Source organism: Dipteris shenzhenensis, chromosome 2, assembly GCF_047967505.1.
Source record: "Dipteris shenzhenensis isolate YYH24624 ecotype China chromosome 2, Dip_SZ_1.0, whole genome shotgun sequence".
Lineage (NCBI taxonomy): Eukaryota > Viridiplantae > Streptophyta > Polypodiopsida > Gleicheniales > Dipteridaceae > Dipteris > Dipteris shenzhenensis.
In genome coordinates this window covers 2,265,152-2,289,691 of record NC_141597.1, presented here as the reverse complement: position 1 = coordinate 2,289,691, position 24,540 = coordinate 2,265,152, and the positions used below count along the sequence as shown (strand labels likewise).

The following is a 24,540-nucleotide window of genomic DNA, read 5'->3' as shown; positions in this document are numbered from 1 at the left end:
CCCCCTGGTGGGAGTTCGAGGGCGAGAGCCCTTGACGCGACAGTATAGGGAATATTCCTTGAATATTCCATGGACGACTAAGCAGTTCCACTGACTTAGTTGACTGGTTGGCTTCACCGACTAGGTTGACTGGTCAGTTCCACTGACTACATTGATCCGACTACCACCCTCATAGCTATAAAGAGGCGACCTCCCTAGTCCATTGTATCATATCAGATCTTCCAGTTAGTAGCTCTTCACCTAGTATCTGTCTAGGACGCCATCTAAGCTCCACTGTGGGAGCACATGGGTGGATGGAGCCATCATCTGTACTACATCAGTATTGAAGGAGAATTTTGTTCATCTCCAGTTTGTTGTGTACTCTCTATTCTTTGTTCAGTTTCTGTTCCGCTGTGCTGTGTAATTTAACATGGTATCAGATCCCAAGCAGCTCTAAGGATCGAAGAATAGAAGAGAGGCGAGGGCTTCAACAGCATACGGAGTGATGGCAACAGGAAGCGGCAGTTCAGCAACTGCTACTGCACCAACAATCTAGGCGTTGAGGATTCGCCCACCAGTCTGGAGGCAAGCTAGATGGTACAAACTACACTCTGTGGAAGTTTAAAATTACTGCTATTATGGATTCATATGAGCTTCTAGAGATAGTACCAGGGACTGAGCTAGAACCATAAGGAACCCCCGACCTAGCAAATCTGGGGAGTATGATACCTCCTAATGCCGACCTTCTACGAGCTTGGAAACGCAGGAATGCAGATGCTCTCTGTGTGCCCTGGTTACAAGTAGTACTGATGATGTTTTGACCTTGATTCAGCATACATCTAAGGCAACTGTGGCCTGGAACATATTGAAGAGTCAGTATGAGACGTGGAATCAGACAAGGATCCAGAACCTGGAGAATCAGCTCGCAGTTGAAAAGTTTAATGAAGGAGAGACAGCGAAGGCATTCATAACCCAAATAAAAAATCTACATGACCAGATGGCTAGTGCTGGGATACAAAAGACTAGCAAAGAGCTAGCTCGGTGGTGTCTCCAGATATGTTCACCAAGGTTTGATAAATTGGTAACATTGCTTAACACTCATGTGAGACCCCAACCATTGTCATTTGAGGAGTTTTGTCCTTTACTTATGGAGGAGGAATTGAGGCTTAAAGCTCGAGATGGAGGTGGCAATGGGGATGTTGCATTCTTTGCCACTGCGAAAGGCAAAGGTGGTTCCTCCACCAAAGGTGAGTCCTCTACTAGTGGTGACAAAAAGAAGGAGGGCGACAAGAAGAAGTAAGAATGCTTCTACTGCAAGAAGAAGGGCCATGTGATTGCAGATTACCGGGTCAAGAAAGCAGATGAAAAGAATGGTACCCTGAAGAAGATAGATAAGGGGAAAGAGATAGCTAACACAGTGGAAGCAGAGTTGGATCTATTTCTGGCCATTGAGAAAGAGTGTTCCTCAGTTCAAGAAGCATCAACCACTGATTCATGGGTGTTGGATAGTGGTGCACCACTTCTTTTTCTCTAGCTTCCTCAATTGCAGTAGAGGCAAGTTGGGTTCTGGTCTAATTTTTTGGCAATTTCCAAGTATTGTGCAATTTGGGGGATCTATGGCATCTGTTGGTTCCTAGTTTGTGCAACTCAATCATTGGTTGCCTAGTAGGTACATCTGTCGCCTTCCTTTAGCATGTGCTTGCATCATCCTAGAGTTTCTCCTATATGGTATGTGTCGCAAGCTCTATTAGATTACGTGTCTTATTAGTTATATCCATAGGAGTTGGCCTCTTTGCATGTGGTGTTTGTTGGTGCATTTAGAATAAACAGTAATTTGAAAGCTCTAGCTACCAACTCAACTATTATACTAGCAATTCTAGTGTTAGCATTCCTTTTGTGTCCCTCACATGGTCAATTTGGGCCTCCATATTCATTACCCATTCCCACCATGGAAGATGATAATACTCATGCGGTCCCATCTTATGCAACTATGTAATGTTTTGGGGGTTAGTTGTATCCAAATCGTGTTTAAAGTCTTGAAAATTACAACTAGAAGTGTATACTGACCTTTTCTTCATGGGTCACAATGACTCCATTGCTTTGTTGTCCATGTTAGTGCTCACTTGACTAGGAAGTGACCATTGTGATGCTTGTGGCCCCTTCCTCTTGCATGTTGATGGATTGTATGAAGTTGCCATCACTTGTAAGCTGGATGAACTGCTTGTGGCTCCTTCACCTACTATGTGCTCTTCAGCAACACATTTGAGATTGGTCCACATGCTGGAAAGTTGATGGGAATAGAAAGGATGATTTTTTTATAGTTGAAGTAGGCATGGGATGATGGGAAATTCGGAATGACTGTTGTGAACAAAGTGAAATGCTGATTTTTGCATGTGTTGATTCACCTACACGTGTGAAGTATCACTGTCATCACTTCCTTGCATGATTTCCCTTTTTAAAGGCCCAATGTACCCGATCGTTGGATCTTTCAAAGTCCAATGTCAAACCAACTGGTCTGAAGTTGAATAATACTTGTTCCTCAATCCAACAAATGGCTTCAATCAGAACACATTGTTTCATTGATATATGACCATGCATATCAGCCAGTCGAAATGTTCCTTGGCCTAAATCCTTCACAATTTTGAATGGTCCATCAGGTTTCAACTTCAATTTTCCAGGGAACTTCCCCGATTTTGTATTAAACATCAATACCAATCTCCTTCCTTGAATAATTTAAATTTCATTTTCTTCGCTCTTGGATGACTTGTGCAGTATGCCAACTTTCAAGTCGATCTTCTTCCAATTGATTCAATTGCTATCGTTGGAATTCCACTAACTCCTCCATGCTTAGCTTCTCTGGTGAGACCCATAAACTAGTGGTCACAAATTTCATGGGTATTACTGCCTCAACTCCATAGACCAACTTAAAGGGTGTCATTCCCATGCTCACCTTGAATTCTATTAGAATGCCCACAATGCTGAATCCAAATTTGTGTCCTAGTCCATTCTGTTTTCCAAAACTGTTAATTTTAGAATTTGCTTCATGATTTTATTATAACTTTCTGCCTATCAGGCTACTTGTGGATGGTGTGTTGATACAATTTTATGAACATTCATGTGAACTTTTATCAGTTTTTTAATGGTTCTATTTAGGAAGTGTCCTCCTTGATTTGATACTAACTCTCTTGGACATCTAAACCGTGTAATGATATTGTGGTATAGGAGCTTTGCAGTACTATCCGATGAATTGTCATGCAAAGCTTGTGCTTATACCCACTTAGTAAAATAATCTGTGGCTACCAAAATATATTTATTCCAAGTGTTTTTTGCAGCTGGTTTGAATGGTCCCACAAAATCTAGACCTCATTTTTGAAATGGCTCCAGTGGTAAAATTGGGTTCGATGGCAATCTATTAGCATTTGATGGTTGCCCATCTCTTTGACACTACCAGCATTTCTTTAAAAATTCTTGTGAATTCTTAAGTACTATTGGCCACCACAATCCAGTAAAAAACTCTTTTGCTGTCACATCCCCCGCAAAATGACCACCCGATCTTCCTTGATGGGCTTCCTACAAAATTGCATGCTGCTCATGGTTTGGGACACATCATTGGAGTATTTGATCTATTCCTCTTTTATACAATGCTCCTATGATAATCATGGATGGTCTAGTTTTAAGAGTGATTCTATGCCTCTAATCTCTTGTGAAACTCTCAAGAAACACTCCATTTGTCAGAAATTGCAACATTGTGTCATACCAATTTGTTCCACAAATGGCTTCCACTTGGAACAAAGACGCATCTGATAGGTCATCCAGAATTCCTTGTCTTGGGTGTTCCCTAGACTCCAATCTGCTAAGGTAATCTGCAATGAGGTGTTGTCTTCTTAGAGTGTGCACAATTCTATAATTGAATTCTTGTAAGAGTAGAATCCATCTTGATACCCTTCCATATGGTTGTGGCTTATTGACCAAATACAGTAATGCTTGGTGATCAACGTGAATGATCACTATGTTAGCCAAAAGATAGTGCCGAAATTTTTGCAAGGCATATATCATACCCAAGCCTTCCCTTTTAGTAGTTGAATAGTTCCATTCGACTGGTAACAAGGTATGGCTGGCATAGTAAACTGGCTAGAACCACCCCTTTTTCAAGGTTACATTAATACTGCCCTATGCCAATGTCCGACGCATCCACAAAAACATGAAATTCCTAGGTCCAATCTAGTGGAATAAAAATAGGTGCTACTATGAACATTTTCTTTCGTAAATCAAATGCTTTTTGTTTCTCTCCACTCTAAAAAAATTGTTCATTTGGCTTAACCAATCTTGATAATGGTTGATAGACATAGGACAAATACCTGAGGAACCTATTGTGCCATTTTACTTGCCCAATGAATCTCATGACTTCTTTGGCATTTTTGGGTTCTTTGGCCTCTTTCAAATGTTGTTTTGTCTTTATCTTCTTCAGCCATCTGAATTGATTATCCTGCCGAATCCATCTAGAAAACTATACGCCTCATGGCTCGCTATTGCATCAAGCATTGTGTCATAAAAAGGTAGAGGAAAGGGGTTAGTTATAGTGGCTGCATTCAATTTTGTGTAGGACACACAAACCCACAATTTGTTATTTTTCTTGGGAAATATGACTATAGGAGAAATCCATGTCACTTTATCCACCAGGTATATAAAACCTCCTCTGAGCAATTTATCAATGTCTTCTTTGACCAACTTGGCATAGTTTGGATTCATTCGATATCTTTGCTGCACCACCAAAACTACAACCTTTTTTAGATTTATGCAGTGAACACATAGGCTTGGATCTATGCCCTTCATGTCAGTGTATTCCCAAGAAAAAATATATTTAAATTGCATTAATTCTATTTTGAAAGTGCCTTCCACATGCACACTTAATTTTACTATCTGCAATTTTTTTGTTGTGCCCAAATTCAATTCTTCCAAATCATCTTCTTTTACCCTTGCTGCTTTTAGCATCTGCTCCTCATAGGCTTCTACGAATAACATCTTCACCCCATTTTTGTTGGGAGGAGTCTTCATCCAGATCTTCTTCAGCTTTTGTATTGACTTGCTTTTTTTGCCCGGATCTTTGCTGGGACTTCAACTGGTTTTGCCAACATTACTTGATAGGTTGCTACCACTTCAGTTGCATATCGCTGTGCTATATGGCCTACATCAACTTCAAATAGTGACACTATGGGTGGATTCACATCCAAAAATTCTTGCTCCTCATCATTATCCATCTTTGACAGCATATTGACACACTACAGAATTAGTGGTCTATTTTCTTTTTCCAGTACCACCTTTGAGACCATGTCCAAGCAGAGTTTCTTTTTCCTGCTTTGGACTTTGATTTTTGAGGCCCCCCAATCCTGTTTCACCTTGAATTTTTTAAACCATGGCCTTCCTAGCAACATTAGATAGGAGAAATTTCCCTTTTCAATCTAGAGGACCACAGAATTCACTTTAAATGACATGCCTTGGATTATGATTTGCTGAGTTTGAACAATACCTAGTGGTTGAACTCGTCTTTGATCAGCCATTTTGACCTGAAAAAGTGCTTCATCCATCTCCGTTAAACCCATCTTCTTACATGCTCTACGGGAGGATATTCACCCCTGAGCCCCCATCTAGCAATGTTCCATGTATTTCTTGACCATTACAATGCACCTTGATTGCCGGGACTTTATAGTCCACATAATTTGGTTCTACTTGCAACACTAGTGGTTCTTCCAATGATGGCTAGTGATCTGATTGACCTAAAAAATTTTATTTTTTGGCTCTTGTTTTCTCTTGTAGTTGCTTAAAGAAATTCTCATAAAACGTGGGAGCCAAACTCAATAGTTGATCTGATGTAATCTTTATAGACACTTGCTTCAGGGCATGGAACAATTTGGCTGAGAGGCTTTCTTTGTCCTTCTTTTGGCTAGTCACCCCCTGCTCCTGAATTGTTGATTGGTTCTCCAACTCTTGGCTACTTTTTAGATCTGCAGCAGCCAAATCCTTTCTTGGACTTAGTATTGGATTGTGACTAGGACTTGACTTCGGACTTAATGGCAGACTGTTGATTGGATTAGGTTTTGGATTTGTCCGTTCCTATGGATCCAGCAGTTGCCACACTCATCTTTGCCTCTTTGCCTTATACCTTCTAGATTTCTTTCAACGCTGCTATTCGAACTTCTTCTTGGTCCTTCGATCTAAGAGCTTTCTTGTTGACTTATTTCTTTGCTTGTGGTGTCTCTTGGAGTGGTCCTTTTTATCTCGTCATTGCCAAGACTTCCACGCCCGGTGGTATTTCCGGTATCGTTTCAATTAGGATACACTCTGAACAATCACACGACTCATGCAGGTCATACTACCCTTCTTGTATGCTGCTGCTCCACCTCTTAGTGTATTCAATAGTTCTTGTATCAACACTATAACAGCTTATGGGGGGGCCGTTGAGTTGCTTAAGATGGTGGTGGACCTTGATTGCCTATCGCACAATTGGAATTGGCAGTTCTTGTATCAACACTGCATCAGCTTTTGGGGGGGTTGTTGTGTTGCTTGAGGTGGTGGTGGACCTTGATTGCCTATTGGACAATTGGAATTCCCCTTTCAACCTAGTGCTTCACCCACAAGGCACAATTGGGTCTCGAATGGTGACCATATGTTCCTAGGCATTAGCCACATTGTCCTGATCGTTGTTGATTCCAATTAGTTTGTTGGTTCTAGTTCCTTTGTTGTCCCTAATTTCTTTGTTATTGTTGTTGATGCTGCTGTGCAACGATCGCTGCATTTGCTCCAATGGCTACCGCATTGGCGCCCGTTAGTACTGGAGTTCTCTCTGACTGTTTTGTGGATTGTTGCGTGCATTAGGGTAACATGTACCAGCATGCTGAAGTTGGATGACTCTTGCTGCAAATCTCACACTGCAATTGTGGTCGGTTCTGATTCACAACCAATGTTTCTAACTTTTGATCCACTAATTTCTCCAAATCAAAGGTTGAAGGAGTCTTTTTTGACTTCTGCTTTTCTTTCTTCATCTTCCTTTTTGGCTTTCTTTGCTGCCTTCTTTTTCTGCTTTGAGTCAGTTTGTGAATCACTTTTGGACTCATTCATGCTCAATATGGATTCGGATTTCGATTCACTCTCTGATTCATCTAAATCTTTTTTGAAATCTTCATCGCATTCCACCTTGGATTTCTTCTTTTTCTTCTTAATTGTTCCTATGTGTCTTTTAGCACTTTTGGCTGCATCAACAAGGGTATTAAACCCATTTGCTCCTTCTGGCAGTATGAGACCCCCAACCAAATTGCAAATTTCTTATTTTAGTCCCTTGCAAAAGTATTCCGCCATTGTTTTAGTGGTTGGTCTTTCTGTTGCATCCAGTCATGCATTTAGATTTAAAAATTGCTAGGCATAGTCTTCAAAAGATAGCTTCTTTTGTTTCAATTGCCTTAGCTTTCTTCTACATCACTGGGGTTTTCTCTTTTCAAAATCTCTCCACAAACTATGTCTTTAAGTCATTATAAGTGGCAAAATTTCCCACTCCATACAGGTAAAACCACTGCATAGCTTTTCCACCTAGTGTGCCCATGAACTATTGCAATTTTTCTGGATCCCCAAACAAGGTGTCGAGACTATTGGCTTGCCACCAAGTTTCAAATTGTGCAACATGCCTGTCTGGATCTTCTTTATCTTTACCATGAAACTCAAAAAATTTACATTTTAAATTTGCTACCTATGGGTGCGCCATTAGGTAGGCTGGTGCATTCGGCCTTTGTGTTGGTGGACTTACAGTTGATGGTAGTGGTGAATTTGTATTGAAGCTCCTTAGATTGTTTGGTAAAGTATGAAAAGCTTGATTCTCTTCGTCTTGGTTGGATTCTGCGTCCAAATTCAATTTGCTTTCTTCATCGAGTCTTTCGTCCAAATTTGTCTCTATCTTCGGATCTTTTGTCCTGAACTGCTTCTTTTTCTTCGGATCTTTTGTCTAAAATTGGTTCTTTTCCTTTGAATCTCTTGTCTGAAACTGGTTCTTTTCCTTTGGATCTTTTGTCTGAGTTGTGTTCTCTTGTTTCAAAGTCTTCATCCGAGTATTCTTCTTTCTCTTCATAATCTTTGTCCAGTTCTTCTTCTCTATCGTTGTTGTCTGCAACTATATCTTCTGTTGCTTGTTCAAAGCCTATTGCTACCTCGTCCCCAAGGTTTTCAAGCTAGAGAAGATCCCATGGCAGTTCATGTTTGTCGCCTTCATTTGTTTAAAGTAGATCAAATGGTAGTGGACATATATATATGTTTGTTTATTTGTTTATATATATTTATATTTATGTTTTGATAGTCATAGATTTAGTGTGTTATAATGTGTGTGTGTGTATGTATCAATGGATGCCATTTCCATTCATGGGTAATTAAGTACAGAAATGTTTTTTGATCAACCAAAAGTGATAGACTATGCCCTGTAAGCCATGATAAAACATGAGCTTTTAAGATTTTTGACATTCAAACATTTACTAAACATGAAATATGTTGTCATATTGGAAAATACACTATATCCATTGATGACATTAGAGTCATCAACAAGTCAAAGTAAAACAACAAAATGGCATTGGACAAGGTACACTCGATGACCTCAGAATGGGATATACCTACTGGTAATATTTCATTGTAATGTCAAAACACATGACAAGTGAAAAAAAAATGGATGTACACTAGACAAAACATAGTTAAGTGTGAATTTTGTTATACTTAATTGCGACATGGATAACAACTAGGGAGATGCGTACTAAACCTTTCGTAACATCTATTGTTCTATCAAAATGTTATGTTGGATAGTGGCAAGTTAGAATCTGTCCTTCAATCTTCAATTAAGGATGACAAATTCACAAAGTTCAACGAGTATACTGGGGCATTTATATCAGCAACATTATTTCAATTGATGTTTATATTTTTGGAATTTTCTATAAAGACTGTACTAGAAAAACAAATTTACCAATTGATTGAAATATCGCATGACAATTTGAAGCATTATCTTGTTTTACAAAGTAATGCTTAGAATAGGATTTGTATTGAATCAATATGTTGAATTAAAGTTCAACAGCATAGAGAATTGGTTTGCATATGTATTGTAAACACACACATACACAGGGGGTGGGGAGAGAGAGAGAGAGAGAGAGAGAGAGAGAGAGAGAGAGAGAGAGAGGTACCTAATCTTAAAACTTTCTTGAATAGGGAGGGTTATTAATTGGCTTTTAGTATGCAAGAGTTCTAATTTAGAGTGGTGTTGAACATGAAAGTTACCCCTTTCAGCTAACCACCCATCTAGGATTAAGGATGTTAATGATGGAGGAGGTGTGTGATGATTTTCTCAATGCTTCTTTGTTTTTAGTTGATATGGTACATGAGCGTTATTTTGACATTTTTAGTTGATGCGGTGGTATTTTAGCATTTTTAGATTATTTGAGTCAAGGACTATTTCATGAAGGATTAACTCTTGCTTAATAGAGGGAATGAGAATAAGAGGCTATGTCTTATACCTTGCTTAGGGGTATTCTTAGTTTTCATGACCATCCATGGTTGCCAGCATGATATATGTGGGGGCCATTTTGCTAGCTTAGCTATTGGTTGAAAAAGTATTAAAGGCTACTTTTTGGTGGCCTAAAGTGTTTTCATTTTGCAAGACTTATGCATGGAAATGTGATGTATGTTAGTGTATGGGTACCTCATAATAGTATGGCTCTGCTAACTAAAGGGGCCCACAACTAAGTACAGATTAATGGCTGTAGACTATGTCACTAAGTGGGTAGAGGCTTGAGCGTTTTGGGTAGACAATGTAGAGAATGTAGCTGTCTTTTCATATGAGAACATCATTGTAAGATACAATTGTCCTCTTGAATTAGTGTTGGACTGTGGACTCATTTTCTGAATGAGGCAATTCGAATTATTATTGACACGTATTTCAAAATATAAACCTTAGAATCCTAAATGCAATGGTAAGGTAGAAGAATTAACAAGATCATTTGTGACGTGTTCGCTAAGATTTGTATAATGGATTGGACAAATTGGGATAGGAAATTACACTCAACACTGTGAGCCTACCATATAACTCACAAGGTTACCATGAATGTCACTCCATTTTCATTAGTGTATGGTCAAGAGGCAATGTTAGCCATAGAGTTGAAGTTAGAGGCATTCTAAGTGGTGGTATAGCAAAAGTTGGGAATGGAGGATTCTTTTAAGGAGAGGTTGATGTAGCTCAATAGTTTTAATGAGAGCAAACATATGGCTTTGAAGCAAGAGAGGTTATGTAAAGTCAAAGGAAAGAGTGATATGATAGACACTTGAAGGATAAAGTAAAGACCTTTTAAAGAAGGACATTTGGTTTGTTCTATGACAGTAGGTATATCAAGCACCCTCGTAAGCTAAAACTGGTGCATATGTATCGTAATGGATCAATACACTTAGCAAATCTTGATGGTGTCCCGATGGTGCATTGTTTAAGACTCAGGTTAATGGAGCTCAATCGAAAAGATACTATGTTAAATAGGTTTTTCATAGGAAGGCACAACAATAGCCGAGGGGAACGGGGGAGGCATGACTCATCATCTATGCTTCGGGCTGGTTGCGATGTACCCCAGATAATCAAGGTAGTGGCACTCAAATGGGCATTTGCAGGCTTGAGCTGGCTGCTTGCGTTTGAATCCCTCCCCCCTCGTAAAAAAAACGAGGGGTTAAAAAAGTGTAGCCTACGGTAGCATCTCTGTGTGAGTGCCGTGTGGGTGTGTGTTCGACCAGTCCGTGTGTGCACTGATCTGAGGTTAGAGCGATGGTGAGGGAAAAAAGAGCAAAAAAGTGTAGCCCATTAAAGACCAGGTGTGAAGACGCTTTATACTGAAACCCTAATTCCTCCCGCTTTATGACTCCAGCCCAGGGATTCCAAGCATTCCGCCATTTGCTGCTTCGAGCAAAATCCATCCCCTCAGCAAGCGGCCGGCTGCAGCTGGTGTCTGTCTCGGGGGACAGCGCTTTCGTTCCTATCCAGGTCTGTTCCTTTGATTTATCATCTCGAATTTGCTTTCTTGGATTCTTTTTTTCCCTGTCTATGTGCAGCAGATCAAGACGTCTCATTGCTCAGTATCTGATTCTGCTCCCAATGTAGCATCTCCTTTTTCATCAAAGTTATTTCTTTCAAGCGCGTGCCGGTTGCATCGCTTGCGTTGTTTCGCTGCGATTATCGCATCATTGTGTGAACTTGGCAGAAATATGGCCATGGCTATGTCGCCTATGAAGCCTGGGAAGGCAGGCATAGAGGAGGCACAAGAAACTGTACATCGCATCCGAATCACCCTCTCTTCAAAAAATGTAAAGAATTTAGAGAAAGGTAAGCAAGGGTTTCCGTTTTTATACCGTACGCATACGTATTGCTTGTAGTTTCCTATTTGCGAGGAAGGTCTGTTCTTCAGCTAGCTCTAAGGATTCAGACAATGATCTTTGCTTTATGCCTCTGTGTAGTTTGCGCCGATTTGGTACGAGGAGCAAAGGACAAGAGGCTAAAAGTAAAGGGCCCTGTAAGGATGCCGACCAAGGTGCTGCATATCACGACTCGCAAGTCTCCTTGCGGTGAAGGTGAATAAAGTTATTTGCCACCCAAAGTTGTCTCATTGCGGATTTTCTGTTGGCCATAGTACTCTGATTCTTTGAATTTTTGCAACGGTGGAGAAGATAGTGATATGTTCCCAACATTCAATTGACACTGAACATCAAGTGTGTTTCCTGCATTTACCTACAGGAACGAATACCTGGGATCGGTTTGAATTACGAGTCCACAAGCGGGTCATTGATCTGCACAGTTCTTCTGAGGTCGTCAAGCAAATCACATCAATCACAATAGAGCCAGGAGTTGAAGTAGAGGTTACAATTGCGGATGTTTGAAAACAGTTTTATTTAGACTAATTCTGCACTGAGAAGAATGTGGTGGCTTATTTGGTGAATTGGACGTCCTAGCTTGTTTCGTCGATACCTTTTCGATTCCCCTACAGTGGGAATTTTGCTGTTTTCCTGGTTGAGCAGAGTCTACACATTTATATAGCCTTTGTTGTAACAGCCAGAATTGTCATCTTGTGTGCTGGTTTGAGATAGCCATTTGCCATGGCCATTGAAATGAGTGTGGAATAATGGGTCACTTTGATGGGAGAGTCATCTTTTTCAGGGGTGTGAATGGGAAAGCGATGTTGGTTATGTTAAGGCTGTTATTTTGCGCTCGTTTAAGTCTGTAGAAAACCCTCTAGCATTCATCAGGGATGTGTGTTGATAGGGTGGGTTTTTTGTCGATAGGGTGATTAAGTAGTTTGATGCAGGAATGCTGAGATGCAAGAATGTAGGCCGCAGATGTGGGCAATCTGTCCTTGATGTTGTAGATTTTTTGTAGTAGCCATGGTTGTACAACATGAGTGTAGAGGCATTCTCTTGCTAGGATCAGGATAAAACTTAAGGAGGGATATCAGTTATGAAAGTGAAGGTTAATGGGCAAATATTTTCCACGCAGAGCTTTAAGTATTAGCCCAGTCCTACCATTTTGAGGCTGAAAATATTCAAAAAAGTTCTAAAGATTAGCCCATGTGTGTTTTTGGGCAATTTATCAAATTTGGAGCGCTAAAAATTAGCTCAGACAACTTGGAGAGGTCTCCAAATTTACCCTTGGGTATATTCGCCCCTAATTTTTTCCCTGCCTAGGATCATCTATGTGAATTGTTAATGATCATGAGGCTTGCTACAAAGCTCTACTAAGGAATTCTCATCAAGCTGCCAGCTTGTGAGTGGATGTGGACTCGAAAAGTGTTGTGTATTAAAAAAGACATGGACTGCAAGACTTTATAGACTGAATTCATGAAAGCAATAACATAAGTGCCATTTATGGACAAAACCTGTAACCAGGGTCTGCTCCAAGCTCTCATGCGAGGTTGACTGAGTCCACAAACCAAGCGTGGCATAAATTCCCAAGTGGGGTAGCAAGGTTTTGAGGAATGTTGGAATGTAAGTCCTACGTGGAAGGCAATGGGTAAGAGCTAATGGGTTACCATCTATGGCTAGGTTTTGTCGTTCTCAAGGGCATTTTCCATAGCTAAGTCTAGGAATATTTGGAAAGTGCTCTTAGATTGTCATATGCAGGGCAGAGGCTTATTATTTCGTATTGGAAGTAATGCAATGGATTGTTGCACTAGCAACATTCCCGCATTGTATTTTTTAAACAAATGAGCTTGAAGAACAACTACAAGCAAGTACTTCTGAATGAGTGCAGTTAAGTAGCGGATAAACCTTAAAGGTAAAGAACAATAATGTTCCCTCTTCTTTGTTATAGCCACAAGTGGCAGCAGGACAACAAAGGAAAGCTTGCTTTAAAGATCATCAAATCATCAACCAAGAAGTCTCTGAATTGTATCTTGAATACATCTAGGTTTAGATCACAATGATTGTGGGCATCTGGTCTGTCATTGTCAACTAGTGTTGTTATGTAATGGTCTCTGCCATCATCCTCAGGGAAACCCTGATACTTGATCAAGGATTGTACTATGTTTTTCGAAACGAGAATTGAGAATAAGGAACATTGAACTTTGTGAACTTACCTGCCTTAGTCAACTGGAGAGAAGTTTCAGTAGTAAGGTCATCTACCAGCAGAATGTAAATGCATATGAACCCATCCTAGTGCTGGAAGGAGGAGGTTTACCAGCTTTTGAGCTTGCCTTCCAGGCAGCATATACCAACACTTTTGTAAAAAGTTGTTCCATACATATTCTTTCCAAATGCTCCCCTTCTATTTTGGTTCTCTCTCTCTCTCTCTCTCTCTCTCACACACACACACACACACACACACACACACACACAAACAAGTTTCAGTAGTAAGATTATGTACCCAGCAGAATTTAAATGTATATGAACCCATCCTAGTGTATGAACTCCATCCTAGTGCTGGAAGGAGGGAGTTCCCTACCAGTTTTTGAGCATTGTCTTCCCAGGTGCGATGTACTAATACCTTTGTAAAAAGCTGTCCCATACAGTTTCTTGCCAAGTGTCCCCCTTCGATTTTGGTTCTCTCTCTCTCTCTCTCTCTCTCTCACACACACACACACACACACACACACACACACACACACACATTCTCTCTCTCTCTCACACATACACACACACACACACACACACTGGAAAGAAAGGAAACCAGTTGCAGTTACACGAATCCCCTAAACTATGAAAAGAGAGGAACCCAGTTGCAGGTACATGAATCCCCTAAGTGCTATCATCGCAAGTTTGAAAACTTGATGCACGTGACTAAAATAATCCCAAGTATCTATTGTGTTAACCTAGACTACATGAAAAAAAAACTGACGGGGGCCTTATACAATGAAAGACAGGAGCATTCCTAAACCTCCAGAGATCTTTAGTAAGATGCCGTTTGTCCCCTAAAAGAGCCACTATTCACCCCATGCACTGATTGATTTGTGCTTTAGCAAGCCATCTATGAATTTTCTCCCACAATTCCCTTTCGAAAGATATGGAAGTGAGGATCGTAAGCAGAGGGAAGGAGTTCTTCCACTTGTATAATCTATCCTGGGCTGGAGGATTTCCCAACAATCGCACTCCACATGATCATATTCAACCATTGAGAAGGTGAATCTTTGCACACAAAGCGAAGCCGGTAATCTCAAATTTGCAAGAGTCCCATGGTCTATGCTGTTAGTGTACATTTTAATTATATTGTATAGGAAAATCCTACATCGGAAGATTTAATGTCTAAGATTTGCAAGGTGTAGCCAATCTACTCATCTAGTGTGTTGGTCAAGAACATAATGTTCAAGGGAGTAGCACAACAAATCGGCCCTTTTTGTTTGCTCGTTAATGTGAGTTCCTTAGATTTAGTTTTGTCTTGTCATTTTCCTTTTAGTAATGTGAAGCAAACTTGGTATTCTTGTCACACTATTTCCTTTTGCAATAGATTCAGATTAACAACATTCTTGATAATCAATGGAGCTAGTTCCGAAAGCGTGCATAATGTCAACTTACACTTCTTGTGACCTTAATGATTAATTTACTAATTGATATGGAAGTAGTCTTTTAAGCAATTAAGAACTTTTATTTAATGCCCTAGTTGGTGACATTCAAAACATAATTTGCACACACAATGGCATCCTACCAGAATTTGACCAAGAAACAATTATACACACTTAATGGCTTATAAGATTTACTTCCACAAATAGAAAATTTTGCATAATGACCAACAAATTTTTTTACCAATTGATTTTGGCTTGCTAATTAGTCTCAAGGTAAAGTACATAGTTGTTGACATGGATAATTTTGTGCCTTTGTGTTAAATGCTCCAACGCCATATTCATTGAAGAAATGTTGTCCTTGATCACTTACCAATTCAATGAGACATCCAACCTAGGTTATAATAGCTTCATAGAGAAAATTTGCAATCATGAGATTGGTTCATTTCGGGAGGAGGGGGGATACTTATGGATCCAAAGTAAGTAAGAAGATATTCTAGAGTCGCCCACCTTGGAAGAGCTCCAACATAAATTGTATGATGCCAAGAAGTCTAAGTATGACTTCTTTTGTTAAGAAGTAAATTATCTAGGGCATATCATCTTGCCACCTACTTCAACTACCCCTAGAAGAGTTGCAAACATTCATTGGTCTCTCACATTTCTACAAGAGGTTTATCAAGGATTATGCTAAGGTTGTAAGGGAAAGGGAGCACCTTTGCTTGGATTGAGAAAGTTCAATTAAATTTTCATATACTTAACTAGGTAATAGCAATTGCCCTAGTTTTTGAAAGTAGGTGATCCAAATGAACTTTGTCTACTTGAAAGCTATACTTTATATTGCATTCTATAAAAGGTATGATAGATTTACAAAACTTGTAAACTTTCTTAGTGATTATCAACACTGAAGAACAAAGACCGAATGAAGATGACCACTAAATGAATTGTCACTCTTGTGAGAATGTAAGGGATGCTTAGATCCTTGATGAAAAACATACCTCTATGTTCCTAGCCTACAAATTCAACCTCCCCTAACCTCATAAAGAAACTTGCGTGAGTTTGTGCAAGTATCATACAGACTTCCATGAACTCATATGGGTATCAAAATCTACATATATCGTTTCATATTGCACTAGCCCTAAACGTGGGGGACTTGTGAATATTTTATTCAAAACTAACAAGTTTTTGAGTTTATAGAGCTCCTACAAACTAATTTGCCTCTCAAGCTCTCATCCTTGCATCACCATCCATCCCAATCAGTCTCCGTAGCCTTTGTGCTAAAAAGGTCTAAATATTTGCTTTTCCTTCTCTTCCACGGTTTTCGAAAGCATGGATTGTCTAAGGTGACCACATTGCCAATCCTTTGCCTCCCTCTGACTTTATCCATAGTTTAAATGCATGAACAGTGAACCTTTGAGTTGAACTCTCATTTTTAGTTTGTTCTTAGCAAGCCCTAGTAGGAAAACTCTCCACAAAATCTTACGGCAAGTGAGAAACTCGCATAAGGTTTCACGAGTGTTTGAATTTGGGACTAGTGAATCTTAGAGATAGGACTGGATCTACATTGGCCAAGGATGCCTCCATTGATGAAGATGCTGTAACCTCACATCAAATATGTCAAGCAATCCTCATTTAGAGCAAAACTAGTAGGAAATTAAGTACGTCGACTCTCAGCCGGTAGCTCATGTGGAAGAACAAGGGTACAATGTGAGAGGCGAGTGCACAAGAGAGGAGAGATAGGTTGGCTAACTGTAAAGATAAGGCAGGGTTATTTATATAAGAGTGTGGATTTTCTACCTTTAGTCCATATATTCTAGTTAAGACATTTAGTTCACATGGGACACTAGCACACAAGGTGCAATTTACATGCGTTAACATCCAACTCCGTCAATAGTTAAAATGCTTGAAAATGCATCCTTAAGCTAATTCCTCATTTTTAGTTCATTCTCAATGAGCCTTTGTTTTGGAAATCTCTCATCAGAGGTCTCTCGAAAACTCACAAAATCTTGCAAGTAACCAAATCTTAGACTCGCATAAAATTTTGCGAGTATTTGAATTTGAGGCATTTTAATTACTTTTCTTTTCATCTTCCTTTCTAAAGTAAAATAATGTCTTATAAAGCACCTACTATTTATCTAGTGCAATTTAAGAGGGGATGTTAAAGCATGTAAGCTCCACTTTGTGTGCCAGTGTCCATGTGAACATGTCTCAAGGGCATTAGAATGAAAACAACCCTTATCACACTCTTGTATAAATATCTCTACCTTATCTTCATTCGAAGTACAATTATTGAAATTGTCTCTCTTCTCTCTTGTGCACTCACTTGTCTCACACTCTATCCCTCTCCTTCCAATGGTCTGCCACTAGAGAGGGTACTTTGGGAAGCTGGTAGGCCACCTTCCCATGGATTGTAAATTGAAAGTGTTGATGCTATGATTCTTCTATGGATGTACTTGTGAGTAACCACAAAATCTTGCACGTAACCAAATCCGAGAAAGTCGCATGAAATTTTGTGAGTATTTGAATTTGAGACATTTTAAACAATAATTGAATTTTTCTAGGGGATCTGGTTTGGTGAAGCTATTTGCAACTTATTCTTGTGTCAAAATAGAACAAGATCTACCTTACGACTAAGAACTTCTTCTATAATGAAATGATCAAACACTTGGTTCTTTGCTAGTTGTGGTTTTGCTTAGATTCTTTAAAGAAAATATAGCTAGATCTTTTGATAGAATCTCATTCTTTAGGAGAAGCCCTCTAAATTGTACTATGAGCTTTTGTAGATCCTTATGTTGTGCTTTTTATGGATGATAAAGCCATGGTGTGGTTTTTTCTTGCTTTGCAATACTAGGTTGGTAAACCAAGATTGAATGAAAATCCACTTGTGCATCTTTTCTCATCCACACTATCAACCCAATCTATATTGGTGTATCCTTAGAAGATGAGATCTAACAATCTATCTTATTTCATACCATAATTGTTAGAAGATTTTTTAAATAGAATTTCATAGTATGTCCCAAGGATGTGGACTAAAGGGAGCAGTCCTCAATCATGTATATATAGACTCAATTTTCCTTCATTTTACAATCCAGTACACACCTACGTATTTTGTGGTGTGGAATCCCTTGTTCTACGATGGTATTAGAGCGTATGGTGCTCTTCTCACGTTTGTGAGTTTGATTGAGGCATCTCCTCTCCATTTCAATTCTTAAAATTTGTCATCCTAAGCCCTAGAGCTCATTTTATGGATTCTTGAGGTTCATGTGTCTTTCGTGAGTGTTTGTGCGTTCAGTGATGGACTATTCTAAGGATTTCTAAAAGAGTGAAAGGAAACTTAAAGAGTAAGTCTCTACGAGAGTGAGGAAAAGTTAGGACTATCTCTCTCTATGAGAGTGTCATTGAAGTCAATGAGAAATAGAGAAAGGAAAAGAAAAATAGAGAGAAAGAGAGTCAAAATACTCTGTGTGTGAGTTTAGAGACTGTAGGTTTTCCATTAATAAAGTGCAGAAAAGAAGGTTTATAGTTGACAACTTACAAGACAATATCGAGATTCTTTCAATCAATATTCAATATGAGAATCAACTTTTGTGCACATGAGACACAGTTTATGCAAGATCAAGAGAAGCAATATTCCACTGAATCAGTGGCTAGTTATGTTAGTGAATCTTAATATCATGTGTGCATCGAGAAGAAATAAAAAAAGTGCCAATCTGGAGTGTTCTTCTTCTTGAGAGAGGTAGAAGAGTGGAAAACACTATCAAGAGATGCGAGATGTAGTACTCCACATGACCTACCATGCGGTGTCAACTACTAAGAGATGTATGCACATGATATGTACATGTGGGCCCTACTAATAGCAACTACATTAGCATGGTAAGGAGCAATGCAATGGAGGTGTGATCATGAAAGAAAAAATGATATGTCATGTGGACATGATGATGTATGCTCGACTTATGTAAGTTATATCTTCATCCATTCTTTCCAATAATAGTAGAGGCCTCCAAAATAGCAAAAGGGGGAAGGGGAGGGGGAGAATCATGGGGAGCCTCCTAAAGTAGGAGGAAGAGGAGGAGGAGGAGTAATAGGACATGAGAAGCCCTATAGGAGGATTGGCATCATCGGTATTTCCACAAGATTGTGCTCTCCACTCTCTCTTCTCTCATGGAATCTCCTTTTGCTGTTGCTCAAGAGTTGGGTTTCCTATTCTGATTAGCTTTCTTGCTTTTATGGCCTTGAGAACCGATTCTCTATGAAGCTGCAAGGAGGTTGTATCTAGATGATGGAGAGGCAATAAGGACTAGGGTTCAAATGTGCCCTTTTCTAGGAGACTTGAGTGTTTACTCCCCTCTCCCTTAGATTTGATTAAATTTAGTGAATCTTATAACTTGACTAAATTGAGTGGTTCTTGATTTTAATGAAGACCTATACTATATGATTAAACCTAATACTTACTTGGTTTTATTACTTTGGCTAATTGAATGCTTCTTATAGTTTGAGGTAATTTTAATTAGGCAATGAAATATAGCCATCCTAATGCTTAAGTAAAATAATTATTTGGCTTAAATTTGAGTATATTGGGTGGTTCTTATGACTTGAGGTGATTTAATCAAGCTATATAACTATACTATATGGTTGAATCAAATGATTAATTAGGCCAAATGATTAGATACATATCTTGTTTTGGGGGATATATCTAGTCAATTTTCTTATTAGCGTAGCTTGCAAAGGATGATGTGGCATATAAGGATGCCTTTGACTTTCATGTGTGCATGCATGACCTACTGGGTGGTGATGATGTGTCATCATGCCCTCATGGTGTGGTACATCACATGGCATAGACATGTGAAAGTTGATGTGGCAAGTAGGGCTTTCCATAGAATGATGTGGCACCATGAGGTAATGATGTGTCACTATGTATTGAGCTGGTAATACGAGGTGGCAAATAGGGTCTTGCATGGGATGATGTGGCAGGAAGCACCTTGATGACATATCCTTGATGAGATGATGTGGTAGGAAGCATCTTGATGGAATGTTGTGGTAGGAAACACCTTAATGACATCTTCTTGATGATCTATCAACATACAAGATGTGCCAGAATTAGTTGGCAAGGTGATATGGCATGATGTACCCTCATAGTTGAGGTGACATATGACATGTACCCCATGTACCTTTTGAGGTGTCCTAATCTATAAGGTGGAAAATGAGGTGGCAAGGGAAGGTGGAACACAAGTAGACTATGTAAGCAAGGTCAATATGTGGTCAATGTTGCCACAGTGCAAGGTGAAGTGTCATCAAGGTTGCTTGTTAATGATGTGGCAAATTATGGCTGATGATGTGCCACTTGAGTCAGCCCATCAGGGCTTTCCACATAGACAAGCTTCCCACCCAAAAGTTTTCCACTAGGCTTGGTATTCCTCAAAACACTAGCTTTTCAAGACTAATACCAAGCATGTATCGCCTTGGTATTTGGCTAATGTGGTTCTTTTTTCCTTCTATAGAGGGCTTTTTTACTTAAGACCACATCATTGTGTGCACAATAAGATGTATGATGTCACATTGAAAGACCAAAATGTGATATTCCTTAAAGGCTCATAGGTGATATTAGCCATTTATTGTGCAAATATAGATGGTTTTCCCCTTGAAACTAGTTTGAGCAAGGAACCCAAATTCACCTCCCTTTAGCTCGCAACAAGCACCCTATATTTGTCAGTACTTTTGTTAGAAAATGAAAGTAATTGATAGATATATTGAAGTTTAACATTCAATTTTTTTTAAGTATATCCAGTCATTTTTCAACAAAAATACAAGGGATATACATATGCTCCTACATAAAGAATTGGGACCCTAGAGGTGACATGACTAGTTCTTTCCTTCTATCCTAAGCAATTGTGCTCCCTTTAACCCTAAAACCCCTTCCCTCCTTGACACTACCTTCTCCCCTCTCCTTCACCATTGGAACTTGAAGTTGTGAAAGAGATTGTACAAATCTTTCTTTGATGAGCTTTGGCATTTCAAAGCCTTTGTGCCTCAAGTAGATTTTCTAAGTTTTTAATTGTCTCCCTTCACTATTTTCCTTCCAAGTAAGTATTTCACCTTCTTAACTTTATTTCTAAGGTTTGTCTACTTTCTTTTGAGTTCTATTTCATGTTGGTATGTCTCAATTTCCAAGATTTGTGATGTTTCATATTGTTTCCTCCGAAAGGGTGAATGCATATTTTTCAGGGCAGGCCGTACCCAATTTCTTCTAGCCCCTTGATCTCCAACTCCACAAATCTTTTCTTTCCAAACAAGATAAAATTTTCATAATACAACCTACAATATAATATAGGTTTAGGGGAGTATAGATGGAAGGAAGCAAGAAAAGAACATGAAGAAGGAAGAGAGCCTACCTCTTTCTTTTGCTTGCTTTTGTCTTTCCTTTGTCTTGATATGGTCCTCCTTTGCTTTCCTTGTTTTTTGATTCGTAAGTCGAACACATGGTGCCTCTATTTTGTAGGTACCCTAAAGTCTCATCTTTTATCAACATATTTACTCCCTTTTTCTCGCTGGTAAGTGTCCTCTCAAGTTTGCCATATGCATCTCTTTTCTTATTTATTTTTGCACATCACCTTGCACAAGCTAATATAGGATCTTGCATTTTTTTGCATGTGCACATATGTCATCCCCCAACATCAATCATTTCTTAGTGGTTCTAAATCCAATTTGATGCCATCTTAATGATCACAAATGGGCCTTTCACTGGTAGTTGCGATGATGTCTCAGCTTTCAATAGAGCTAATTGTGACACAGGATTCCAAAAGGCAAGTGTCCTAGTCCCATTCACAGTCTCTTGAGTCTTTTTTAATTAGTAGCTTACAGCCACTAAAGTGAGATTCCTCATAGTGAATCACCATCAATTTGTCCATAATGTAGTCACATAGAGGTCCACATGACAATGGGGACTTGTGGGGAGGGTACTTGTAGTCCAGGGGATGATGTGGTCTCTCTAGCACATGTGAGTCAAGATTAAGTGGAGTGGCCACACCCTTGTGTCCCATTGGGATGTGGACACCTCTCTCCATGGACACACCAAGGATTACATACTATAGTGGAGATGATTCCCTCAACTCTGATGGTAGCAAAGACACCTGCTCATGGATGCTTACCATTGCAACATTTTTGTTGGTTATTGCATTTGGTTTAATGTCGTTTTTGGTAGTCTCTCGAGCGCTTTTGTAATCTTAGAGCATCTTGTGGTTGTTCATCCACTAGAAAAGGTATGTATCTCTCACTCTGTCTCTCTACACCGACCCACCCGCCCACCCCAACACAATACCCATGCCTTATTCAATAAACTAGAGTTTTGTGGCAATGCAATCTGATTGGTCCCAAGAAGATGAGGTGAGTCTCTAAGTTTTCTTTGCAAACTAACTTCTTCAATGTATAGAGTAATGCTTTACATACCAGTGATTGTTGTCTATCTAATAACATGCAATTGTTAGCTTGACCTATGTCCTCATAGCTTGTCGTGCACATACTCTAGCCTCTACTCAAATGTAGGAGGACCACTCGTGGAACACACCACTCGTGGAACATCATCGGCTAGAGGTGTGTCGATGTCTCTTGCGAGGTGGATCTTGCCTTTGCTCAAATGTTTGTGGATCATCATCGGCTGGAGGTGTGTCGATGTCTCTTGCGAGGTGGATCTTGCTACTCCTAATGGTGCTATTGTTGTTACTGTTGCTATTGTTGAACCTTAGCTAGTGGTTTTCCTCTTCACTAGATCTTCTCTTTAAAGCCTCTACTATGCTAATAAGCATGGCCTGTCCATCAAGTTTGGCTCGGTATGTGGAGGATGTTGTGCATACCCATGTTGAATGGTTATATCAGCTACTACTGGTTGTTGCTATGGTCCCCATGAGGAAATCCCTAGAATCTACCATTCTCTCTCACATTGTCTATTAAGGGCTCTTAAGGCCATAGATAGATACCTTCGAAATCCATTGGTGCAACATTTAGGTGCGTCTGCTAAGCATCAAATCCAATCTCTTACCACTTGCTTGAGCTCAGGAGCATCATGCCCTAGAAGTACTCTATCTATAAACTACATTACTCGATGGATTTATCCACTTTTGTTAGGGTGGTCAACACAAAGTCAATATATGCACACATTAGGTATTGGATTTTATTGAAGTAGTGCCGCGTCATTGCTCCACCATCAATAGCTGTGCAAAATAGGAGGATAGTTTCTCCATTATCAAAGGCCACATACTGATAAGGTACTAAGTAACTTCACCTCGCTCGGCTTCAAAGGAATCTATCTATTTATCTACTACATGCAAAACTATCAAGTTGAATGCAGATGTGGCCTACTCATAAGCCAACACTACTTGAATTGGGTCAAAATGCTCTTCCAAAAGTGCTTGTTGAAACTAGATGGAGTGTATAGGGCGCTTTTTTCAAGCTTGCCATTTGTCTCTACTACTCTAGAGTCATGAGGCACATTCTCTTGAATCTAGATGGAGTGTATAGGGCGCTCAAAACTATTGCGACTGTTTTGAGCCTGCCATTTGTCTCTTGTACTCTAGACTCCTATGACAAAATATGAAGAGGGGAGAGGAGAAGAGTGGAGATGAGAAGAGAGGGCACAGCTAGAGAGCACACCACAAATGACTAACTATACACTAGATTTAGTTGAAAAAATAGAATATATACAAACCCATTTAGGGTTAGGGTTAGGGGATCTAACCCTTTCCTTTATAGCACCCTATAAGGTTAGTGCTATGCACATATAATCACGTGATGGTGCTATGCACACATGATCACATGATGTTGAGCGTGAACTCTCAACACCTTCCCTCAAGATGATGATTCTGGGGAATCGAAGAAGGATTGAGCATTACATTCCATCACACCCCTTTAATGGGAATGTCCTTTCTCTATGTCAAACCAAGAGCTAGTCGGTGTTTCTTAAATAGCTCTTTATCGAGTGGTTTGGTAAAGATGTCTGCAACATTTTCTTTGCTATCACAATGCTGTAGTGTGATGTCACCAAGTAAAACTCTTTCTCTGATGAAGTGCTCTCTGACATCAATGTGCTTTGTCTTGGAGTGATATACTGGATTTTTGGCCAATGCTTGAGCCGATTGATTATCACAGTATATTGTTGTTGGCTTTGACTCATCAAAGTAATCTGTTTCTGACAATAGTCTTCTGAGCCATATAGCCTCACATGCGCCTGTAGTGAGTGCTCTATATACTGCTTCAGCCGAAGACAAAGAAACAGTTGGCTGTTTGTTTGACAACCATGATATAGCACCTTGACCAAGGAAAAATACATATCCCTGTATCGATCTCCTGGTCTCATGATCTCCAGCATAGTCACTATCACAGTATCCATGTAACCGTGGATGACTTCCTCTGTATTCTATCCCAAACTGTCTTGTACCTCTTATGTATCTCAAGACTCTTTTGGTTGCATTCCAGTGAGACTATTTTGGATTTGCCATAAACTGTGCTAGTGAGCTTACTGCATAACAAATATCTGGCC

General features: G+C 39.6%; 1 protein-coding gene across 2 annotated transcripts; it reads left to right on the top strand.

The window, feature by feature from the left end:
• The first annotated feature begins 10,858 nt into the window (after nucleotides 1-10,858).
• Nucleotides 10,859-12,078, top strand: LOC147904220 (small ribosomal subunit protein uS10z/uS10x). Of its 2 annotated transcripts, none has more exons than XM_087393646.1 (4): nucleotides 10,859-11,017; nucleotides 11,235-11,356; nucleotides 11,488-11,601; nucleotides 11,765-12,078. In XM_087393646.1, exons 2-4 carry the CDS (start codon nucleotides 11,239-11,241, stop codon nucleotides 11,905-11,907), a joined length of 375 nt encoding a protein of 124 aa, XP_087249772.1. In that variant the 5' UTR covers nucleotides 10,859-11,017; nucleotides 11,235-11,238; the 3' UTR covers nucleotides 11,908-12,078. The 2 variants fall into 2 exon arrangements, with proteins under 2 accessions (XP_087249772.1, XP_087249765.1); XM_087393639.1 differs by having other exon boundaries at nucleotides 10,932-11,009; nucleotides 11,228-11,356.
• Nucleotides 12,079-24,540: the final 12,462 nt, after the last annotated feature.